This window comes from Morchella sextelata (genome assembly GCF_020137385.1).
Source record: "Morchella sextelata strain SCLS chromosome Unknown scls_9, whole genome shotgun sequence".
NCBI lineage: Eukaryota > Fungi > Ascomycota > Pezizomycetes > Pezizales > Morchellaceae > Morchella > Morchella sextelata.
In genome coordinates this window covers 109,116-126,437 of record NW_025408624.1, presented here as the reverse complement: position 1 = coordinate 126,437, position 17,322 = coordinate 109,116, and the positions used below count along the sequence as shown (strand labels likewise).

Here is a 17,322-nt window from a genome sequence, read left to right as displayed (position 1 = left end):
CATCTGCAGAAGCTCTCCCCTCCCTTGTCTTCACAAACACACTCACACCCAACCCCCAATTATTCCTCTCCTATTCTACCTCGCTCCCTTTTCTTCTTCTTCGCTGTTGTTCACGGCTCAAGTGTTAGTCATGATCAGGTAGAGAAGACGGTAGTGTGGTCGACGAGCCGGCTCGAGACGAGCAGGAGGAAAAGCTTGACTTGACTCGTGATAACAGCTGCTCGACTTGCCTCGACTTGCAAAAGCTCGAGTGGCTCGAGCTGAGCTCGGGCTTTTCAGTGGCCCCAGATAGGAGTTCCAGAAGTCATTCTAGATCTCTTTGTGTAAACATATGTTGTTAGGGTTAGGGTTGAATACTTGAGGATTTTATAATCAAATGACGGAAGGGTAATATGAGCATATAGATCTAGTATGGGCTCAAGCCGGGAATATGCAGAGAGATAACACCCCAAAAAGCTCGAGTTTTTTCAATTGAGAAAACTAGTTTAAGCTTGCCGCCACCAATCTCGTCATCTCATATGCACGGGAAGTAATAACACCCAGCACCCAGAACTCAGAAACCGAGTGATTATCTATGTTGCAGTACTACTACCTATCCAATAGGCTAGCTAGCTAGTAGGCGAGAGGGCTCTTGGCTGATTATGCGGAGTAGCACTAATACATTGGGCGGATACTTATTATTGATGTATAGGATGCTACTATGGAAGTAACATGTACTGCTGATTGGCGGGGTGTTGCTCTACTAATGCGCGGGGGACTCCTAATGGGCAAGGGGGCTGGCTACTAATGTATGAGGTGAGATACTACATCTATTAGCTGGACGGACTAACATTGGGCCACTAACGGGCGGGGTGCTAATAATTGGGCGGAGTATGTACTGTTAATTTATGTAGTATCTAGCCCGAGAAGACGTCTATATGTCACCTTCTCCCCAACCCAATCCCCGGAGCTACCAAAAATACTCATCACCAGCCACGCGCCAACAGAGTTTTGGTTATTTAAGCATGTAGCTCCAGCAAAGCGAGCAATTTGTTAAGTATTCTAATTAGACTGCGTTTTTTGTTAAAAGAAGCAGATGGATAACCGCCGGAACCCAGGAGTGTGTCAATATTGTACCCACAAAGAGAATAAAGAAAACGGGGAGATTGTGATGAAAACGTATTGATGATGCATGCAAAAAAAGAACCCAACAAAAAGAAAAAAACAGAAAACAAGAAACAAGTAACAAGAAGCCCATGCTGTCCCCGGCCAAAATAATGGAATAAAGCCTATAACTAATAAACAAAAAAAACAGCAAAGGATCTATCCCAACGCCAACAAAAAGAAAAAAGCGAGCCCCACACGCAAATCCGCGGCCGTAGCCGTAGCCGCTACACCTCCTCCTCCTTCATCTGCACCATCTCATACTCCCCACCCCCATCCGCCCCACCACCAGCACTCCCCTCCCCCACCCCCACCCTCCCCGCGCCGCCATTCCCACCAAACGGGATCGGCCTCAGCTCCCGCCACGTGCACGCCCACGTCCCGACCACCACCATCACCATCGCCGACACGACCTGCACGCCCCACCAGAACCACGACGCGGGCAGGGCGCCATCATACAGCGCGACCACAACCAGGTGCAGGAAATGCAGCGTGAGCGAGAAGTCCAGGACGAGCTTCGAGCGGGCGTGGATCAGCGTTTGCGCAATCACCCTGTAGATGCATGTGTGCGTTAGCATCCGAGGCCCGAGCTTGGCTTTAGAGCACCTGGTGGTATAGGGGCCCGGGGAGGGAGAGAGGGAGACAACGAACATCACCAGAGCGGAAAGCACCCAGAGGATGCCGAGGGTCCAGCCGATCGCCGTGTCGCCCCTGAGGTTTTCGGCCGAGAAGATGAGGTCGAGGCCGAAGGGGACGCCGGCGACGAGGGCGCTGAAGAGGATCGTTGCCGTCGAGGTGACGTAGTAGATGCATTGCAGCGAGAGGATCTGGAGGAATGTCTGCAGCGGCTGGAACGAGTTTGCGGCGGGGCGGCGGATGCGGCGTGGTCGTTTGGGCATTTGTGTTTTTGTGGTGTTTGCGAGGGGGGGAGGGGGGAGGGGGGCGATGTGGAGGGAAAGTTTTGTTTTTGTTCTGTGGATAGGATAGGTAGGTAGGTATGTAGGTATGTAGGTATGTAGGTAGCTGGAGCTAGATGGACGGTAAAATGAGGTGGGAACACGGACCACTCATGTCTTGCTTGTCTTGCTTGTCTTGCTTGTCTGGCTTGTCTGGCTTGTCTGGCCTGGCCTGGCCTGTCTTGTCTTGTCCGGTCTTGCCTTGCCTTGCCTTGCCTTGCCTTGCCTGTACGTACCTGCCCTGTCGATCATGCCCACCAGTGACACAACCACGCACAAATACACCAGCCCTCTCTCTCCGCGCCGCCCCACACTCGCCAATACCGCCCCTCTCCCCCGCGGCCGTTTGCAGAGACATCCATACATTTCCTCTCCTACCCCCAAACCCCACCACCGCCATCCAGTCTCCCTCTAAGCAACCAACAACCCCCCGACGTCATTACAAGTACTCTTCCTCCCAACACCCCCCCCAACACCAAAGAAACCAACACCCCCAATCAATTAGCACCACCACCTCCCACAACCACAGACTCACCACAATGGGCTGGTTCAGCAGCAGCAGCAGCAGCAGCAGCAGCAGCAGCGCCGCAAACCCCGCGGCCATCGAGGGCGTCGCCCCAAACCGGAGCCAGCGCGCAAAATGCTGGGAGGCGCGCGACAGCTTCTTCCAGTGCCTGGACCGCAACGACATCATCGACCCCATCAAGAACAGCGCCGCCGCGGGCGAGAAGTGTGCGCCGTCGTCGGCGGCGTTCGAGAAGGAGTGTGTGGGCAGCTGGGTAGGTTTTCCTCCCTGGTGTGAGGAGGAGGGCGCGTGGAAGAGGCTGATGGGTGCTGGGTGATGGGCGGGGGTGGGGGATAGGTCGAGTACTTTAAGAAGAGGAGGGTCATGGAGTATAATCGCAACGAGACGTTCAAGAAGCTGGAGGCCGAGGGGGCAAAGTCTGTGGGGATGCCGAATCCGGTGGGGCAGGCGCAGGCGGAGCCGAAGGCGGGGAAGCCGTGAGGTAGTGTTGTGGTGAGTGTGTTTGCCTTGCCCTCTGGGGTCGTTTTGGGTGTGCTGATTGTGTGCTAATGGTGGAGATGGATAGGTGGTGGGGACGTTTTGTATATAAAAAAAAATACGGTTTTCTTGTATTTATAGTAGGCAGAGCTCATAGAAATCTCCTTTCCTTCCTTTGGCGGTGGAGAGATACTCTACCGGCCGGGTTCTGGGGATGCTGTTTGGCATGATGGGGAGTAATTGGTACTCTAAAGATACGGGATCAATTGGCCCTATTGTGTGAACTACATGAATATATATTCCTCGGGAAAGTCGTGGAAATCTTACGATACCATATAGCTGATAGTGGCGGGTATATTAGTTGGGATAGCACATACCAACGACTGCACGCTTCAGTATTCTAGCTGTTACAATTCCGAAACCGATGCCCATCATTGACCCTGCGTACCCAAAAACCCAGATATCCACCACCCCCTCCCCCCCCCCCCCCCCCCCCTTAGCTAGTCTTCAACACAAGTAGCATCCCTATAAGTCCAATCATTTCCTTTTACACATAATACCACCACCTCCAACTTTCCCCACGATGAAAACCAAATCATCACATCATAGCGTATCACTCGCCCCGACAAAAAAAGGGTTGTGGATAACTAACTGTTCGACTACACACCCACGCACCGATGAAGTTAAATCATAGCTTACGGTCCGGGATAGTATGTATGGATGTAGAAGCGCCTCTGCGATCTATCGTAGTTATGATAGACCTAGCTCCCTAACCTATATACTACACACACCCACCTATTTGCCCGACTGCACATGCTGGGGAAGCTGTGAGTCGTTCATGGGTGATCACTCGGTCGAGGAAAAGGGCGGTTGCAGATATAAGAGGGTGCGGCCTAACCATTAGTGTAGTGGGGGCTTGGTAGCGGTGACGATAACTGGCAATTGGATACATCAAGACATGGCATAAAGGGGGTACATACTCAGAGAGCTAAATGATAAAGGAAAATGGGACGAGGTAGAGGACAGAAACTGGGTTAAACAATTATAGCTCTCTGTTTTCCTTTTTTGTATTTATTTTTGACAGCGCCAGTGGTGGTAGGTTGAGGGAGTTTGGGGGAGAAAATGTTATGTAACTAGTGGGTTAACAATAAGCTTTGGGCCGTTCATGAGCGGTCACTCGGTTAGGTATTACTCGGTTGACACTTCAGCTCGGACGAGAGTGTATGCACTCACTCGTTTACAAACAGACAGGTTCAACATAAATACATGTAGTCACTCGACTTGATTCCCAAATCCGAAATCCCATGCGTCTGAGGTTAAGCCGGAGCATGAACCATCAATCGAGTGAGAGCACGAGATGATCACTCGGCGAATTGTCGCTCGGTAGATGTAGAGAATCCCTCGGAGTTAGGCTAGCCAACACCATAACCGGAAACCGACCTCGAGTGATATCTCATGCGAACCACCAACACAACCACGAACCCCACAAACCAATTGCGCGCACCTAAACCTCTATATTCCCAGCACACACATACCTCCCTCCCAGAACCCCATAAATCACACCAGCGCCAAATTATCTCCATTCATGTATCACTGTACCGTCTCACATCACTATATCACATCACACCACACGCCACATCACCGATAGTTACCGCACCATACTGCCCATACAAGTACTCGAAGGTCAAATTCGCAGCCACCCACCCACCAATTGCAACCCAACCCAACCACCCACCAAACCAGCCCACGAAACGCAATGAAATGAAGGAAAAGAGACACAGAAGTTGGATATGGTATAACGAAAGACCAATTTGCAAAAAGGTATAGAACCCATATAAAAGAAAAAGAAAAAATAAAGAGAGGGATAAAGAAAAAATATCCATCCCGCGCGCCCAGCACGAACTCCAACATGGTGCGTCAGTTACATATCTATATACCTAATCCACCGTCACGATCCCCTGCTCATACTTCCCCCGCAGCTCATCGACCTCTCTCTGCAGCTTCTGGAGATCTATTAGGATATCCTTCTCTTCCGGTACTTTCTCTTCTATTGTGCTGCCACTAACGGTCCTGCCTCTCGGCGGGGGTGGTGGCGGTGGCGGCATATTCCCGATACTTGGAGTGCGCTCATGGGTTCTGTGGTTTGTACTCTTCATCCTCCTCACTGGTGGGGGTGGAGGCGGGGGCTTCACTTTTCCCGACCCACCACTAGGAGTTGATGGTCGCTCCAATTCCACAGAAGAGCGTACGGACTGTCTGCGCGAAAGCGGAGGTGAAGGAACCAGACGTTTCTTGAGCGATGTCGCTGGCGAGGCCGGCGGTGAAGCTTGCGGCGGTGAATTGGGGGTCCTGACAATTGGCGAGACCGAGCCAATAGGAGGCGAAGTGGCAGGCGACGTAAGCGTCGGAGCAGGCGGTGGCGGTGGAGGAGGCACTGATAGTCGTATCGACGCACTCCTCCCCAACGGAGGAGACACCCTACGAGGTCTTGGTGGCGGCGGTTTCCGCCTACCTTCCACATCTACTTCTTCACTACTCCGTGGCGTTTCACCACCTTTGGACTCTAGTATGGGCTCGAATATGGACAATCTGGATCCACTGCTTTCGGAAGTCGACGATCCGTCCTTTGTAGTAGCTGCTGGCGGAGTGTCGGCATAACCCGTTAACATGAGCCGTTTAAAGGCATCAACATCAAGACTTTGCCTCTGCTTCGGCGGTGCAGGTTCAGGCGGTTCCGAAGAGCTCCTATTGAACGGGTTAAGGGGTGGTGTCTCCGGCTCGGAGGTGTCGGTATTGAAGGGATCATCGATTGGGGGTTCCACAGGCTCCGGCTCGGGCACTGGAGCTTTCCGCTGTATCTGGGATCTACGGCGGGGAGCTACAGGTGGTGGGGGGCTTCGCGGGGCAACCTTGGGTTGCGGGGGAGAGGCAGTTGTGGCAGCCACAGAGGGGGTTGAGGCTGCCGTTGACGTGGGCTTAGCTGGAGACAACACCACCGACGGAGGTGGTGAAGTGGTACTCGGAGGTACATCCGCCCATGGATTCTCCTCCACAGCTTCCGGAGAGGCGATCGGCGCTGTAATTGTTAATCCGGGGTTAATTTGGGAGGGGGCATGTGGGGGGCAGAACTGGATGGTAGACTCATACCTGGATCCATTATATCTCCCCATAGATCTGGCGGCACATCTACCACAGGAGTTGTCGACACCGGCGCAGTGGACTTCTTCCTGAATGGATTCATTGTTTGAGGTGGGTGTTGTGTCGAGGTTGTTGTGGGGGAAAGTGCAGCGTGGGTGGGTAGATAGAGGTAGAGGTAGAAAGGTGTTCTAGATAGGCTGCCCTGCTACAGCAGAGTCATCGGATTACCGGTTTGTGAGGGCTCCGGTTGCCGAAGCTTCGTCAGTAAGGCAAGCAGAGGCAGGCAAGGCTGTGTGGTGTGCAGTTAGGTAGTTAGTTGTGTGTGCGTGTGTGTGTGGTGGAGGACGTTATGGATGTTGTGGATGGGTTATGGGTTGTCCTGCTGCATGCACATGCACAACATGGATTGAGACATGTGGGAGAGGAGGGCAAATAGGTATGAGCAGGCAGGTAGGTACCGTTATTCCCGTACCTGAGCTTGAAAGTTCGAAGAGGCAGAGGCACAATAGGGATGAGAGTGCAGAGGGAGCCTCATGAGCCAGAAGTGAGGTGAGGTAAGTGGCTTAATTTATGAAACTGTCTAAACAGTGCATGAAACCCCTCCTCCTCCTCCCCCGCGGATCAAGCCTTGGGACAAGTACTATATGTGCTTCTGCTATATCTACATAGGTATAATAACCCCCGTACTGACAGGTGTCATTGCTGTTAGAGTTCATTAGCGAGCGCCAGAGCGACAGACGGCGGTAGAGTTCTGTCTCATCCCTACAGTTATAGACAGCCGTTGGCCATCATCCCTGGAACCCTGCGTGGCAATCCATTCTCGTGTCTGTCATGTATCTATGAGTCTATTACTGGGTATCTCGTATGTACCTGAGGGGCGTTCAGGTACGGTAAATACCTACTAGCTAGCCAGGGTTAGGGTTCTAGTCCAATATCCACTACCTTTTCTCCAGCTCAGAGCTCGGTTCGTAGCTCTAAAGCTGCATTATGTATTCGACGGATTTTGGCGGTGGAATTTGATTGCTAATGAGTCCAATTGAAGGTGTGGATTGTGTTCAACGCGAATGGTGGTACGTACTTCAGACGTACTTCGCCTCTAACTAATCTCGCTATTTATGTGCTGACCGTCATGTAGCTCCACCATGCATTGGTTTCGTTCACAGCGTTCTACCAAGCACTCGGTCCCAGGCGCCCTTTGGCCAGTTATTGTGCTACAATACTTCGTGTTCCATGTCTAAAGCTTGGTATACAGCTATTCAATCATACAAACCAACAAAACCAACAAAAGAAAATAATCGCTTTTACTCATTAATTAAACAAAACAGCATCGAGTCCATTACAATCTTACAGCACCCCCGTTCATTCATCAAATCGTGTATTTGTATCTCGGCCTACAATAATCAGCACATACTCAGAAATTCTGGAGAAAGGGGTAACATACGACTCATCACCCAATTCCGCAATGTCCCCCTCGCTCATTCCGGCAACTAGATGGTCCTCATCACCTCGCGCGCGGCGTGCATTGAGTCTCGAGAGCCAGAACTAGATGGCACAAATGCTCAGCTAAAGGATACGCCTAGGAGAAAGAAGGATGATACTACGTACCCACATAAAGGCATAAATGAGGCCCGCAAATCCTACCATTGAGAGGGACACGGCATGTCCCTTGATATACCTAGGACTATCTGCCGAAAGATAAATCTACCAATCCACATAATCACCATTAGTTATCATCCATTTACCACCGTAGAGGGAGGTGGAAACTCACAAATGGCGCCATGATACCACTCGCATTCCCAACCGTCAATTGGAACCCACTCGCCGCAGTCCTCTTTCCATACCTAGGGCAGTTGTTTGGCAGCCATGCCAGTGGAAGTCCTACTGCAACATACAGTCCCATGGCAACCAAGAAGCACCCCAGATAGTGCACGCCGCTGGACGCATCTGATAGCAGTATCCCGTATCCGACGATGGAGATACAGCAAAAGATTACCGCGAAGAGACCGCGCTTCTGGTGTGCGTCTGATAGTCGTGCAACGAGGAGGTAGGTTATCGCGCCGAGAGCGTAACAGGGAATTGTTAGTGCTTGCACTTGCGGGTTGGACCAATGGCCGATAGCTTTGATGATGGTGGGTAAGAAAGTGCTGAAACCGTAGAGCATGGTGTCGATCCCGAACTGTGCGAATGCACTGTATCCAAGAGTCAGTCATTGGTAAAGTCTCAAAGCGTGGCAGAGGAGCAACATACAAAGCCCAGCACTTCCAATCCGTGAAGCATTTTTTAACATCTGCCCAGTGGAATGCTTGCGCACTTGTCGTATTCGTAACCTCTCTCCCGCGCCTCTTCACGAGGAAAGCTTTCTCTTCCTCCGATAGGTAACCAGCGGTCTCAACATTATCAGCCAACCACCAGTACGTAGCAATGCCCAGAATGATCGTCGGAATCCCTTCAATGATCAAGATCCACCTCCAACCTCGCATGTCCTGCACGCCGTCCATGAAACCAATCAGGTATGCCAACAGACCACCACATGCGCCGGCCAGTGCAGCGGAGACAAAGAGGTATCCAATGCGTAGTGCCAGCTCACGCTTGCTGTAGAAGAAGGTGAGATACACTGTGAGGCCGGGGAAGAGCCCAGCTTCGACGGCGCCGAGGAGGAGGCGGCAAGCGAGGAGGGCGCCATAGGAGTGGACGAGACCGGTTAGAGTGGCTATGATACCCCATATTAAGGTGATGAGGGCGACTATGTTGTCAGTGGTTGTGATTCCAGGTAAGAATAGAGATACTTACTGTAGCGGCGGGGTGTAAATTTCTTCAGCACGAGGTTGCTGGGAATCTCAAAGAGCTACAGTAACAGTATCAGAGCAAAGACTCTTGGACTAAAATGCAAGAAGTATAGGGACTCACAAGGTAAGTAACAAACAGAATCGATACCGCGACCTGATACTGGTTCCCATGAAGTCCCAGGTCCTCCTCTAAACCGTAAAGTCTCGCATTCCCGATATTAACTCTGTAGAAGCTGCCATTAACTCAATTGTTCCCTTAACAACAATCACAACAGGGCGCAGTCCAGTACCTATCAAGAAAACTGAAAAGATACAGTAGCATAATCACGGGTATGATATGCCTATCCAGCTTCCTAACAAGCTGCTTCTCAAACTCGACATCGTAACCTTCTTCTCCGCTGTTACCGCCACTGAGTGAGGATTGCTGTGATAACTTCTCCATGCTGTGATGCTTTGGTGTTGAGGAACTCTTCCTTCTGCTGGAGAAGCAGGCTTTATGTTGTGACGCAGATGTTGTGTTTTACTTTTACTCACGCGCGCAATGTATGCAGCCAGACGGATCGTGAGACTCGGCAGGGGAGCAGATCATTTTTGCTTTTACTAATCGCTCTTCTTTTCCTTTCCCCGCCGAGTAAATTCCGGACCCTCCCCGTCCTTACGTTTCTCCTCCTGCGGATTTTTCTGTAATCCTTGTGTGTGGCACCCTGCCCGGTACTTAATCCCTGCGGTGATGATCTCGCCAAAGGAGGCGCGATACGCGATCCAGTGGGTCGGTATGGAGCGACCAATCGGAGGATGAGAGCTCTCAAAAATTGAGGTGTGGAGTTGTGACAGCCTTTATCGAAATGCCGAAATCCTAATGTTTCCAGCATGTCGATTCTTGTTGAGGTACGGATGGTAGATGCTGATCATGCTGATAATTGTTATAAACTGTTTAACTGTATGTAGTATGACATCCCGTACCGTAACAAGCTCTTACCTTCCTAACTTGAGGGTCCAGAGAGCATGTATCCTAATAAAGGAGGCCATAGTAGAGTGCGGTTTTCGTGTATTCTTGACACTAAGCTCTACCTGGTGCTAATTGCTACTGGAGGAGCCCTCCTGTTGCTTGTAGCGGTTGGGTTGAGGAGGTCGGAAGGAGGAACGGTGCGAAAAAAGCTTAATACGAAAATATGTCACCTTCAAACGGTTGTTCCGTGTAGCTACCCGTGTCCAGGGAAGAAAGAGGCACGATTATGTCGGCATGCAGATGACTATCAAATCGATAGTAGTACTACAGTAAAGCAACTCTCATAAAATTCAGTTGACCAATCGACACCGTTAAAGAAGTTTCCCCGGGCTTCCCGCCAGTTCCGGAAACTTTTAAATTTAATAGACGGCCGTAAATAGGAGAAATGGTCTCCTTTAAAGAAGTTCAAAGAAAGGATAACTATATCGAGTTTCTTTAAAATTACGGGACTAGTGTAGTGATTTTATCTTATACTTACCCACATCTATACTTGACAATCTGATATGTATTTGGTAATATAGGTATAGTCCAGGAGCATCAATCTGAATGGCACACGAGTCATTCTCGCCCTTTCCCTTCGACCTTTCGATGGCTTGTAGATCTATCAGTACCGGGTATATCTCGGTAGGCTGTGAGTGTAGCATGATTTGGTCAGCCAAATCTACTGGGATTAAAGTAAGCTAAAGTGCAAAACGGATAATCTTTTGTATTGATGAATGGAGTCTCTCACCTAACACATATTCCTGCAGGACAATCGACCTACATACGATCTCGTACGATTACTTGGGTTCGTATGGATTAGGATGTTATAGATAACAGGTATGAGATTGGGAGTGTGGACTTAGATTGACGGGCTGGGGGGATTTAGATGATCTGATCAACAGGAGGAGATGGGTTTAGTTGAAGGAGCACCTCTCTGATACCTTATGCGGTCTCTACAATATGATCTAGCATGCCCTAATTAGAAACTAATTGATTAAGCACCACTTCATCGAAAATTGACTATCATAAACAAACATAACAAGGATATCACCCCCAGTAAGACAGGTATTTCGCAAAAACATTGTATAATGAGTATATCAATGTCTAATCCCAGAATAGAAAGCAATAGAAAAGCCTCCGTTTTATCAATACGACCATAACCATAGTAACCAAGACCAAAACACCATAATAACAAAAGAATCCCAATGTACAGACAGAAAAGAAACTAATGAGAAATATACTGAAAGCAGCTGCTGACGATCTCCTTCCCACTTTCCTGTCTCAATAGCAGATCCTGAATACTCTCCAATCCGCCTCCTTTAGTATCACTAAAATGATTCCAGGTGCTCGTATCACCATAAAGCATGGCCGGCGCCTTAATGAACTGTCTCCAGTCCTTGCATCTTTTACACTTAAATGTATCGTGCGTGTTACTATTTGTGTCCGGGTGGAACAGGAATAACTCCTTTAATGAGTCAAGAGTGAAATGGCGTTCCACATCCTCACCCCCGTCAACGACGCACGATGAGAGAGATTGCTTGTGTGACTGTCTCTGGAAGATCTTCTCCTCAATGGTACCGGTTGCGATGAACCGGTATACGAAACAGTCCTTCTTCTGCCCATCACGCCAAACACGAGCCAGCGCCTGCTGGTCAGCAGCGGGGTTCCAATCTGGATCGAAGAGGACCAAGCGGTTGGCACCGATAAGGTTGAGACCACATCCACCAGCTTTGGACGAAAGTAGAAAAACGAATTCTTCACCTTCGGGATTGTTGAATTTGTCCACGAGCTTTTGGCGCTTATTGACATTCATTGAGCCGTCAAGTCGGAGAGAACCGTAACCTCGGCTGCGGCAAAGTTTTTCAAAAATATCAAGGGTTTGGGTGTAATTACTGATGAGGACGATTTTATCATTGGTGTCTTGGCGAATACGGGCAAGCATTCGGTCTAGAACCATCATCTTTCCGGAATACCATGTCTTGACCTCGCGGTCTCGGCTACTCCTGGCATCCTTAGGGATATAATCCTCTGGAAATAAATTCTCGCATCCCGGAAGATCATCGGGGAGATCCAGTAGATCGGGATGGTTACATAGTTTTTTGAGTAGACCGATAGCCTTAAGAGGTTGAGAGCCTTTGCCCCTAAGTAAGCTTTTAATCTCAGGTGAGGTAATAAAGTATTTGTATAGTGCCTCCTGGAATGGTGCAAGCTTGCAGAATACCACATGCTCGTATTTGACGGGAAGATATTTCGATAGGATGTCGTTCGTTCGGCGGATGATAAACTTATTAACGAGATCGGCAAGATCCTTGAGGCATTCATCACCCTTTTTACGTTCTTCCTCGGTACCATCGGCGTCACGACCACGTAGAATGGGTAGTTCGTACTTCTTGCGGAAGTCTAGACGAGTACCAAGAAGATTAGGGTTGGCAAAATTGAGGAGAGAAAAGTATTCAGATAAATCGTTTTGAATGGGCGTTCCAGATAAGATAACTCGCCTGTCGACATTAAGGGCAGTTAAGGCGGTGAAAGTTTGACTCTCTCCATTCTTCAGTCGATGTCCTTCGTCACAAAGCAAAAGTCCAATAGGTACTCCCGCGAGCTCGCCGGCGTTCAGACGTAACGTCTCGTAACTTACTATCAAAACAGGCCTTACTACACTTCTGCCACTGGCAATTGCCCATTGCTTTAATTGTGCTGTAAGCTCGGCCTTTGATGCTTTACCGTCAATTGCAAACGGGGTGACAGTATCCTTTCCGAGCCATTTGACCAATTCGTTGGCCCAATTGCGGACTAGCGATGAAGGGCATGCGATGACGCACTTTTGAATGGTTGGCTTTCCGGGCTCTGGAGATTGTTTGAGCAAAGTCCACATGAGGGCTATGCATTGTAATGTTTTCCCGAGACCCATCTCGTCGGCCATGATACAGCCATTGGCTTTGGGATCGATCATGCCCGTAACACACTTGTATAAGAACTAGAAAGAATGTCAGCATTTTCCGAATATCATAGTCGATTGGCAGAAATAAAAACCTTCACACCCTCGACCTGATGAGGTCTTAACACTTTAGCCAACCTGGGATCAATGACCACAGGTACCTTGGGTATCTCTTCCTTTGCATCCTTATTTATCCCTAATATATCTGCCAAGCTCCTGTGGACCTTCGATACTGTTTGTATCTTCACTTCTCCATCTTCCTCTGTAATCTCGACCTTCTTATCATCTACCGTCGGGTCGTAAAGTACAATTGAAAACTCGCCACTTGGATCGTGTAGCGGTCTCGCAATAAAATTGGCTCTCTTCCTCATCCCCAATGCCGGTGCCGGTCTCTGAGCATCATAACCCCCGGCATTCTTGTTGATAAGCGGGACTGCAAAACGTTGTCTAAACATCGTCTCCTTGTCCTTCGGCTTAAAGACCGGAAACGCCTTGTTCTTCTCCAAATTCCCCAGCACAACTCTCTTCTCCTCGCCCTCTTTCACGAATTCGCCATCGTCATCACCTCCATCCTGATCCTTGTAGGAAACCTTACGCTTCTTTCTTGCTGGTAGGGCGCGCTCACGGGTTTGTGGAGCTGAGCCGGGACATTTGAACGGCTTGACGAGCTTCGTGAGTGTGTCCGTGGTGGCGCTACCGTAGAGTCGTGTAGCGGTTCGTTTGAGCGGAGTCTTTGTGTTTTCGTCGGCTACCACCTTGGCTACCTTGGGGCGATGCATGACGGTCGTGGTGGACTTCACACGATGGATGGTTCAGTGGCAATTCGGAGGTGTGAGGGATGTGGTGCTGAGAATTGAAAAAAAGTCGCGACGGGGGACGCGTTTAGTAGTTTCGCGGCGGAGTCACGGGGAAGAGCAATTAAGAGTCATCATTGATGGGCTAATCGGGTCTGGCCCACGGTATATCTTATCTAATCTAATCTGGCCTAAGACGAGTGACTTCGTGTGAGTGAACACATAACGTCTGAACGCTACGACACGACAAATGGAATCATAGACCACACTAACTCCTCTGTCTGAGACTTTATCTTCTCGATACGTAGACTACATACATACATGACAAGTTAAGCTTGAATAAGATTTCGACCGCAATAAACAAACTTACAAAATGAACATCAACTGGAACTAGTTCAATAAACAAATTAACCAAAATAAAAAATAAAAAAAGGGACATCACATCACTCATGGGTCGTCGTGGCGGCTCGAATTGCCCCTCCTACCCGCATCTCCATTTGGAACCTTTAGTGTATTTGTTTCATCTTCCCTCTCCCCCGTTACCAGCTCTCCCGTGTCTCTTCTCTCTTCCACCATAACCCCACTAATCCTCCCTTCAAACATCGCCTCAGGCGTCGGATCGCCATCCGGATCTAACGACTGCTCATAGTTCATTCTCATCATAGGAGTAGCTCCAGCCCCAATCGCTGTCACCATCGTGTCTTCAAGCGCCTCCGCAACATTCCCATTACCCATCAATCCCATCTCTGCATCCTGGTTCAATAAATTGGGGTCGTCGAGTAAGGGAAGATCATCGGTCCAACGCCAGACAAGGTAGCGCTTAACACGGTTCCAGGCACCGATGGGCTCATCATCTCCTAGATTCCTCACTTGCGCGCGGTTATTTGCTGCCCAGCGGGTAATGAACCACCACTTGAGTCTTGCGATTCGAGTAGCGGGCTGTACAAAGTCCCTGGGCCCTTGACGGGTCCAGAGGTCAGGGCGGCGGTTGTTGAGATCCATGTAGAAGGCCTCGTAGATTCCGCGTTGTTGGGGCGACTGTCGGTGCCGAGAGAGAACGTGCTTGAGGATGTACCAAGATAGGAGAACAAATATCATCTATTAATGGTTAGTTGAGTGGAGAATAAAGGAGAAGTGGACGGGGCTTACAAATGGGACAGTAGTTATAAAGTACCATTTTATGGAAGGGTTGTTCTCGAAGATGTCAACGTTCATACCAAAGAAACCGGATATAAAGGTGAGAGGAAGGAAGATAAAGGTCACCCAGGATAATCTCCACATGCTGGTGCCTAGCTGCAACGACTGCCGGGAGTCTCTGATTGCAACTGATTTATACATCTACCATGGTTGTCAGTAACTGCGATAATGATCAAAATCGCATATTTCAGGACTCACTAATTCTGACAGGTTATTGGTTCGCTTTACTAAATCCTCCTCTATCAAATTCAACAACCTTGCATAATCCCCTGGAGACTCCTGGAGCCATTTCCCCTCATCACTTCGGTCACCGTCGATATCGACGAGGTATTTTCGCATGTCGTTCACGATGTCGATGTGTGTGAACATAAGCTTCTCATACTTAAGCCAACGTGCGGAGTTCCGCCAAAGCTCAGGCGCACGACTCTCGTCGGCAGGTTGCTCGTATATTTTCTCCTCCTACTCTATGTTAACCATCTTTTCTTGGAGTAGTCGCCGAAGAGATAGCACCGTACCAATATACTGACATGCTCCCAACTCGCATCCAGCAGCGATTCCCAACACTCTGCCACTGCTTTGAATATATCTTGCGTAATGATATTCATCAATCCTAATGATGCCACATCTACATTCATCTCCTTGACATGTGGATCAAACGGCAATCTCCTCCACTTGCTCTCCCACTCTCCTCTAGCGGGGAGTAGGGTGTGCTCTATATGTCGTGTGTATGAGTTGTCGAAGATGATGATTGTATTGCCGTTGTCGTAGAGCTCTTCGAGGGTGTTGAGGTCCCGGTATGGAGATACAATGTCAGGGCCCGGGGTTTGTAGGTCGGGGGCATTGTACTGGACATAAACAGACAGCCGTTGCGAGAACACATTGTAGCGGTGTGTAGCGTTATCTGTGTGGGGAACGTGTTAGCTTTGGTTGAAAAGTTGTATCAACCTCATGTCATCTCCAGCGTATGGTTTGCGGGTAAATGCATGAGTGCAGTATGTATATGTGTATTCCCGGTACCATTTGAATCGTAGCCTTGTAGTCCCAGAATTCTTGACTCTTTGTCTATCTGTCGTTCTACTTCTGGACAGACATAATGTTTCATGTAATCTAGCCCGAAAGAGCACTTTGTGATTCCTAATTCACAATAAATATTAGTAAGAGGTTTCTATGCAATTATTCAAGCTTCACCACAAGTACGTACCTCTCCAAGGATCAGATGTAGTTCTCCATGTTTTCCCGAGTAACAGTGGTTTTCCAGCTCGTCGTTGGGGTTTCTTCTGTAAGAGCCAATCGCCGAATTCTTGTAACCCGATGATTTCGTCGTTGTCTTTGATGCGGAATTTATAGATGAGGAATTTGGTTGCCCAGCTGCAGTTCTGTACGTGGCTGTTTAATCAGGTTAGTTAGTGTTTGCTTATGTGCGTAATTATTAAGGAGTATATCGGGGGTCGTACATAACTCGGAGAGCTCGTGATGGGTTCTTGTTCTATATTTGCTTGTGGTTAGTGTGACTACTTATAATTATATATACGAGGCTCATATGAACACCTAGCAACAGACAACCATACCTCTCTGTACATAGCCTTCAGAACCGGTAGGTCATGGATCTCATTAAAGATAACCCGCTCCTCCAATCCTTTTCCGTCGCCCTCTATCTCCTTGTAAGTAACCCCCTGCACAACCTCCCTCCAGGGTATACCTTTATAGCCCTCCAGGAAATCAATCATCAACACCCTCGGCTGCGTCTTCTGTTCATCCGTATAACCCTTCGTATGCCACTTCAAACCCGGAGCATCGCGCCCTGCAACTATACAAGATCAGTCACTGCCAACTGACCACTGCAACCACTACAGGCTCCTGCTAGCTAGCTAGCTGGGGAATAGACGTACCTCCTTTGAGTGGTATACTGAGACGTGTTTTGCACTCGGGGTCTGTTGCACAAGTTAGCTATGTTTTCGGCCCAAATAATAGAATAGTAATGGAAAATACCCTCCAGCTGGGACTGCCCACCAGTCGTCGTTGCAGTCACCCCCGTGGCTGCTGTCGCGCTGGAAACTTGTCGCGATAACGGCTCCATATTTGTCGTTTTTTGTCTGCCAGTATTCGGAGAAAGAGGTTTTCGGAAGCTACGATTATACTAGGAGTCACATATGATCAAGGCTGGTTATTCTACGTGTGTTTTCTGAACTACATGTATGTAGCTACACGTGCACTCTCCACCGGTGGTGTGTGTCTTGGCTCGGTGGGCTTGGGCGGGATGCATCCGAAGTTTGAGGCTCGGCTGCTACTATTGGGGATGGTGTATCCTTGTAACGGTCAGCGCTAGGGGATGGTGGGGAAATGATTTTCGTGCATCTAAAGTGAGAGGGAATAGAG

General features: G+C 49.2%; 6 protein-coding genes across 6 annotated transcripts; 1 reads left to right on the top strand and 5 right to left on the bottom strand.

Annotated features, from left to right (window-relative positions):
• Window positions 1-1,370: 1,370 nt before the first annotated feature.
• On the bottom strand, window positions 1,371-2,042 carry H6S33_012735 (uncharacterized protein; the record flags this gene model as incomplete). The annotated part of the gene is made up of 2 exons (XM_044844326.1): window positions 1,371-1,695; window positions 1,795-2,042. The coding sequence occupies 2 exons, from the start codon at window positions 2,040-2,042 to the stop codon at window positions 1,371-1,373; spliced, it is 573 nt and encodes a 190-aa protein (XP_044694444.1).
• Window positions 2,043-2,638: 596 nt separating this feature from the next.
• On the top strand, window positions 2,639-3,105 carry H6S33_012734 (uncharacterized protein; the record flags this gene model as incomplete). The annotated part of the gene is made up of 2 exons (XM_044844315.1): window positions 2,639-2,878; window positions 2,962-3,105. 2 exons carry the CDS (start codon window positions 2,639-2,641, stop codon window positions 3,103-3,105), a joined length of 384 nt encoding a protein of 127 aa, XP_044694443.1.
• Window positions 3,106-5,039: 1,934 nt separating this feature from the next.
• Window positions 5,040-6,343, bottom strand: H6S33_012733 (uncharacterized protein; the record flags this gene model as incomplete). The annotated part of the gene is made up of 2 exons (XM_044844304.1): window positions 5,040-6,178; window positions 6,250-6,343. The coding sequence occupies 2 exons, from the start codon at window positions 6,341-6,343 to the stop codon at window positions 5,040-5,042; spliced, it is 1,233 nt and encodes a 410-aa protein (XP_044694442.1).
• A 1,263-nt stretch (window positions 6,344-7,606) lies between these two features.
• On the bottom strand, window positions 7,607-9,468 carry H6S33_012732 (uncharacterized protein; the record flags this gene model as incomplete). Its single annotated transcript, XM_044844293.1, has 8 exons — window positions 7,607-7,631; window positions 7,682-7,782; window positions 7,846-7,941; window positions 8,009-8,429; window positions 8,488-8,983; window positions 9,031-9,085; window positions 9,148-9,259; window positions 9,317-9,468. 8 exons carry the CDS (start codon window positions 9,466-9,468, stop codon window positions 7,607-7,609), a joined length of 1,458 nt encoding a protein of 485 aa, XP_044694441.1.
• A 1,774-nt stretch (window positions 9,469-11,242) lies between these two features.
• H6S33_012731 (uncharacterized protein) lies at window positions 11,243-13,734 on the bottom strand (the record flags this gene model as incomplete). Its single annotated transcript, XM_044844282.1, has 2 exons — window positions 11,243-12,994; window positions 13,051-13,734. The coding sequence occupies 2 exons, from the start codon at window positions 13,732-13,734 to the stop codon at window positions 11,243-11,245; spliced, it is 2,436 nt and encodes an 811-aa protein (XP_044694440.1).
• A 462-nt stretch (window positions 13,735-14,196) lies between these two features.
• Window positions 14,197-17,023, bottom strand: H6S33_012730 (uncharacterized protein; the record flags this gene model as incomplete). The annotated part of the gene is made up of 10 exons (XM_044844271.1): window positions 14,197-14,847; window positions 14,899-15,087; window positions 15,145-15,405; window positions 15,462-15,847; window positions 15,964-16,080; window positions 16,148-16,332; window positions 16,401-16,432; window positions 16,515-16,753; window positions 16,836-16,877; window positions 16,936-17,023. 10 exons carry the CDS (start codon window positions 17,021-17,023, stop codon window positions 14,197-14,199), a joined length of 2,190 nt encoding a protein of 729 aa, XP_044694439.1.
• Window positions 17,024-17,322: the final 299 nt, after the last annotated feature.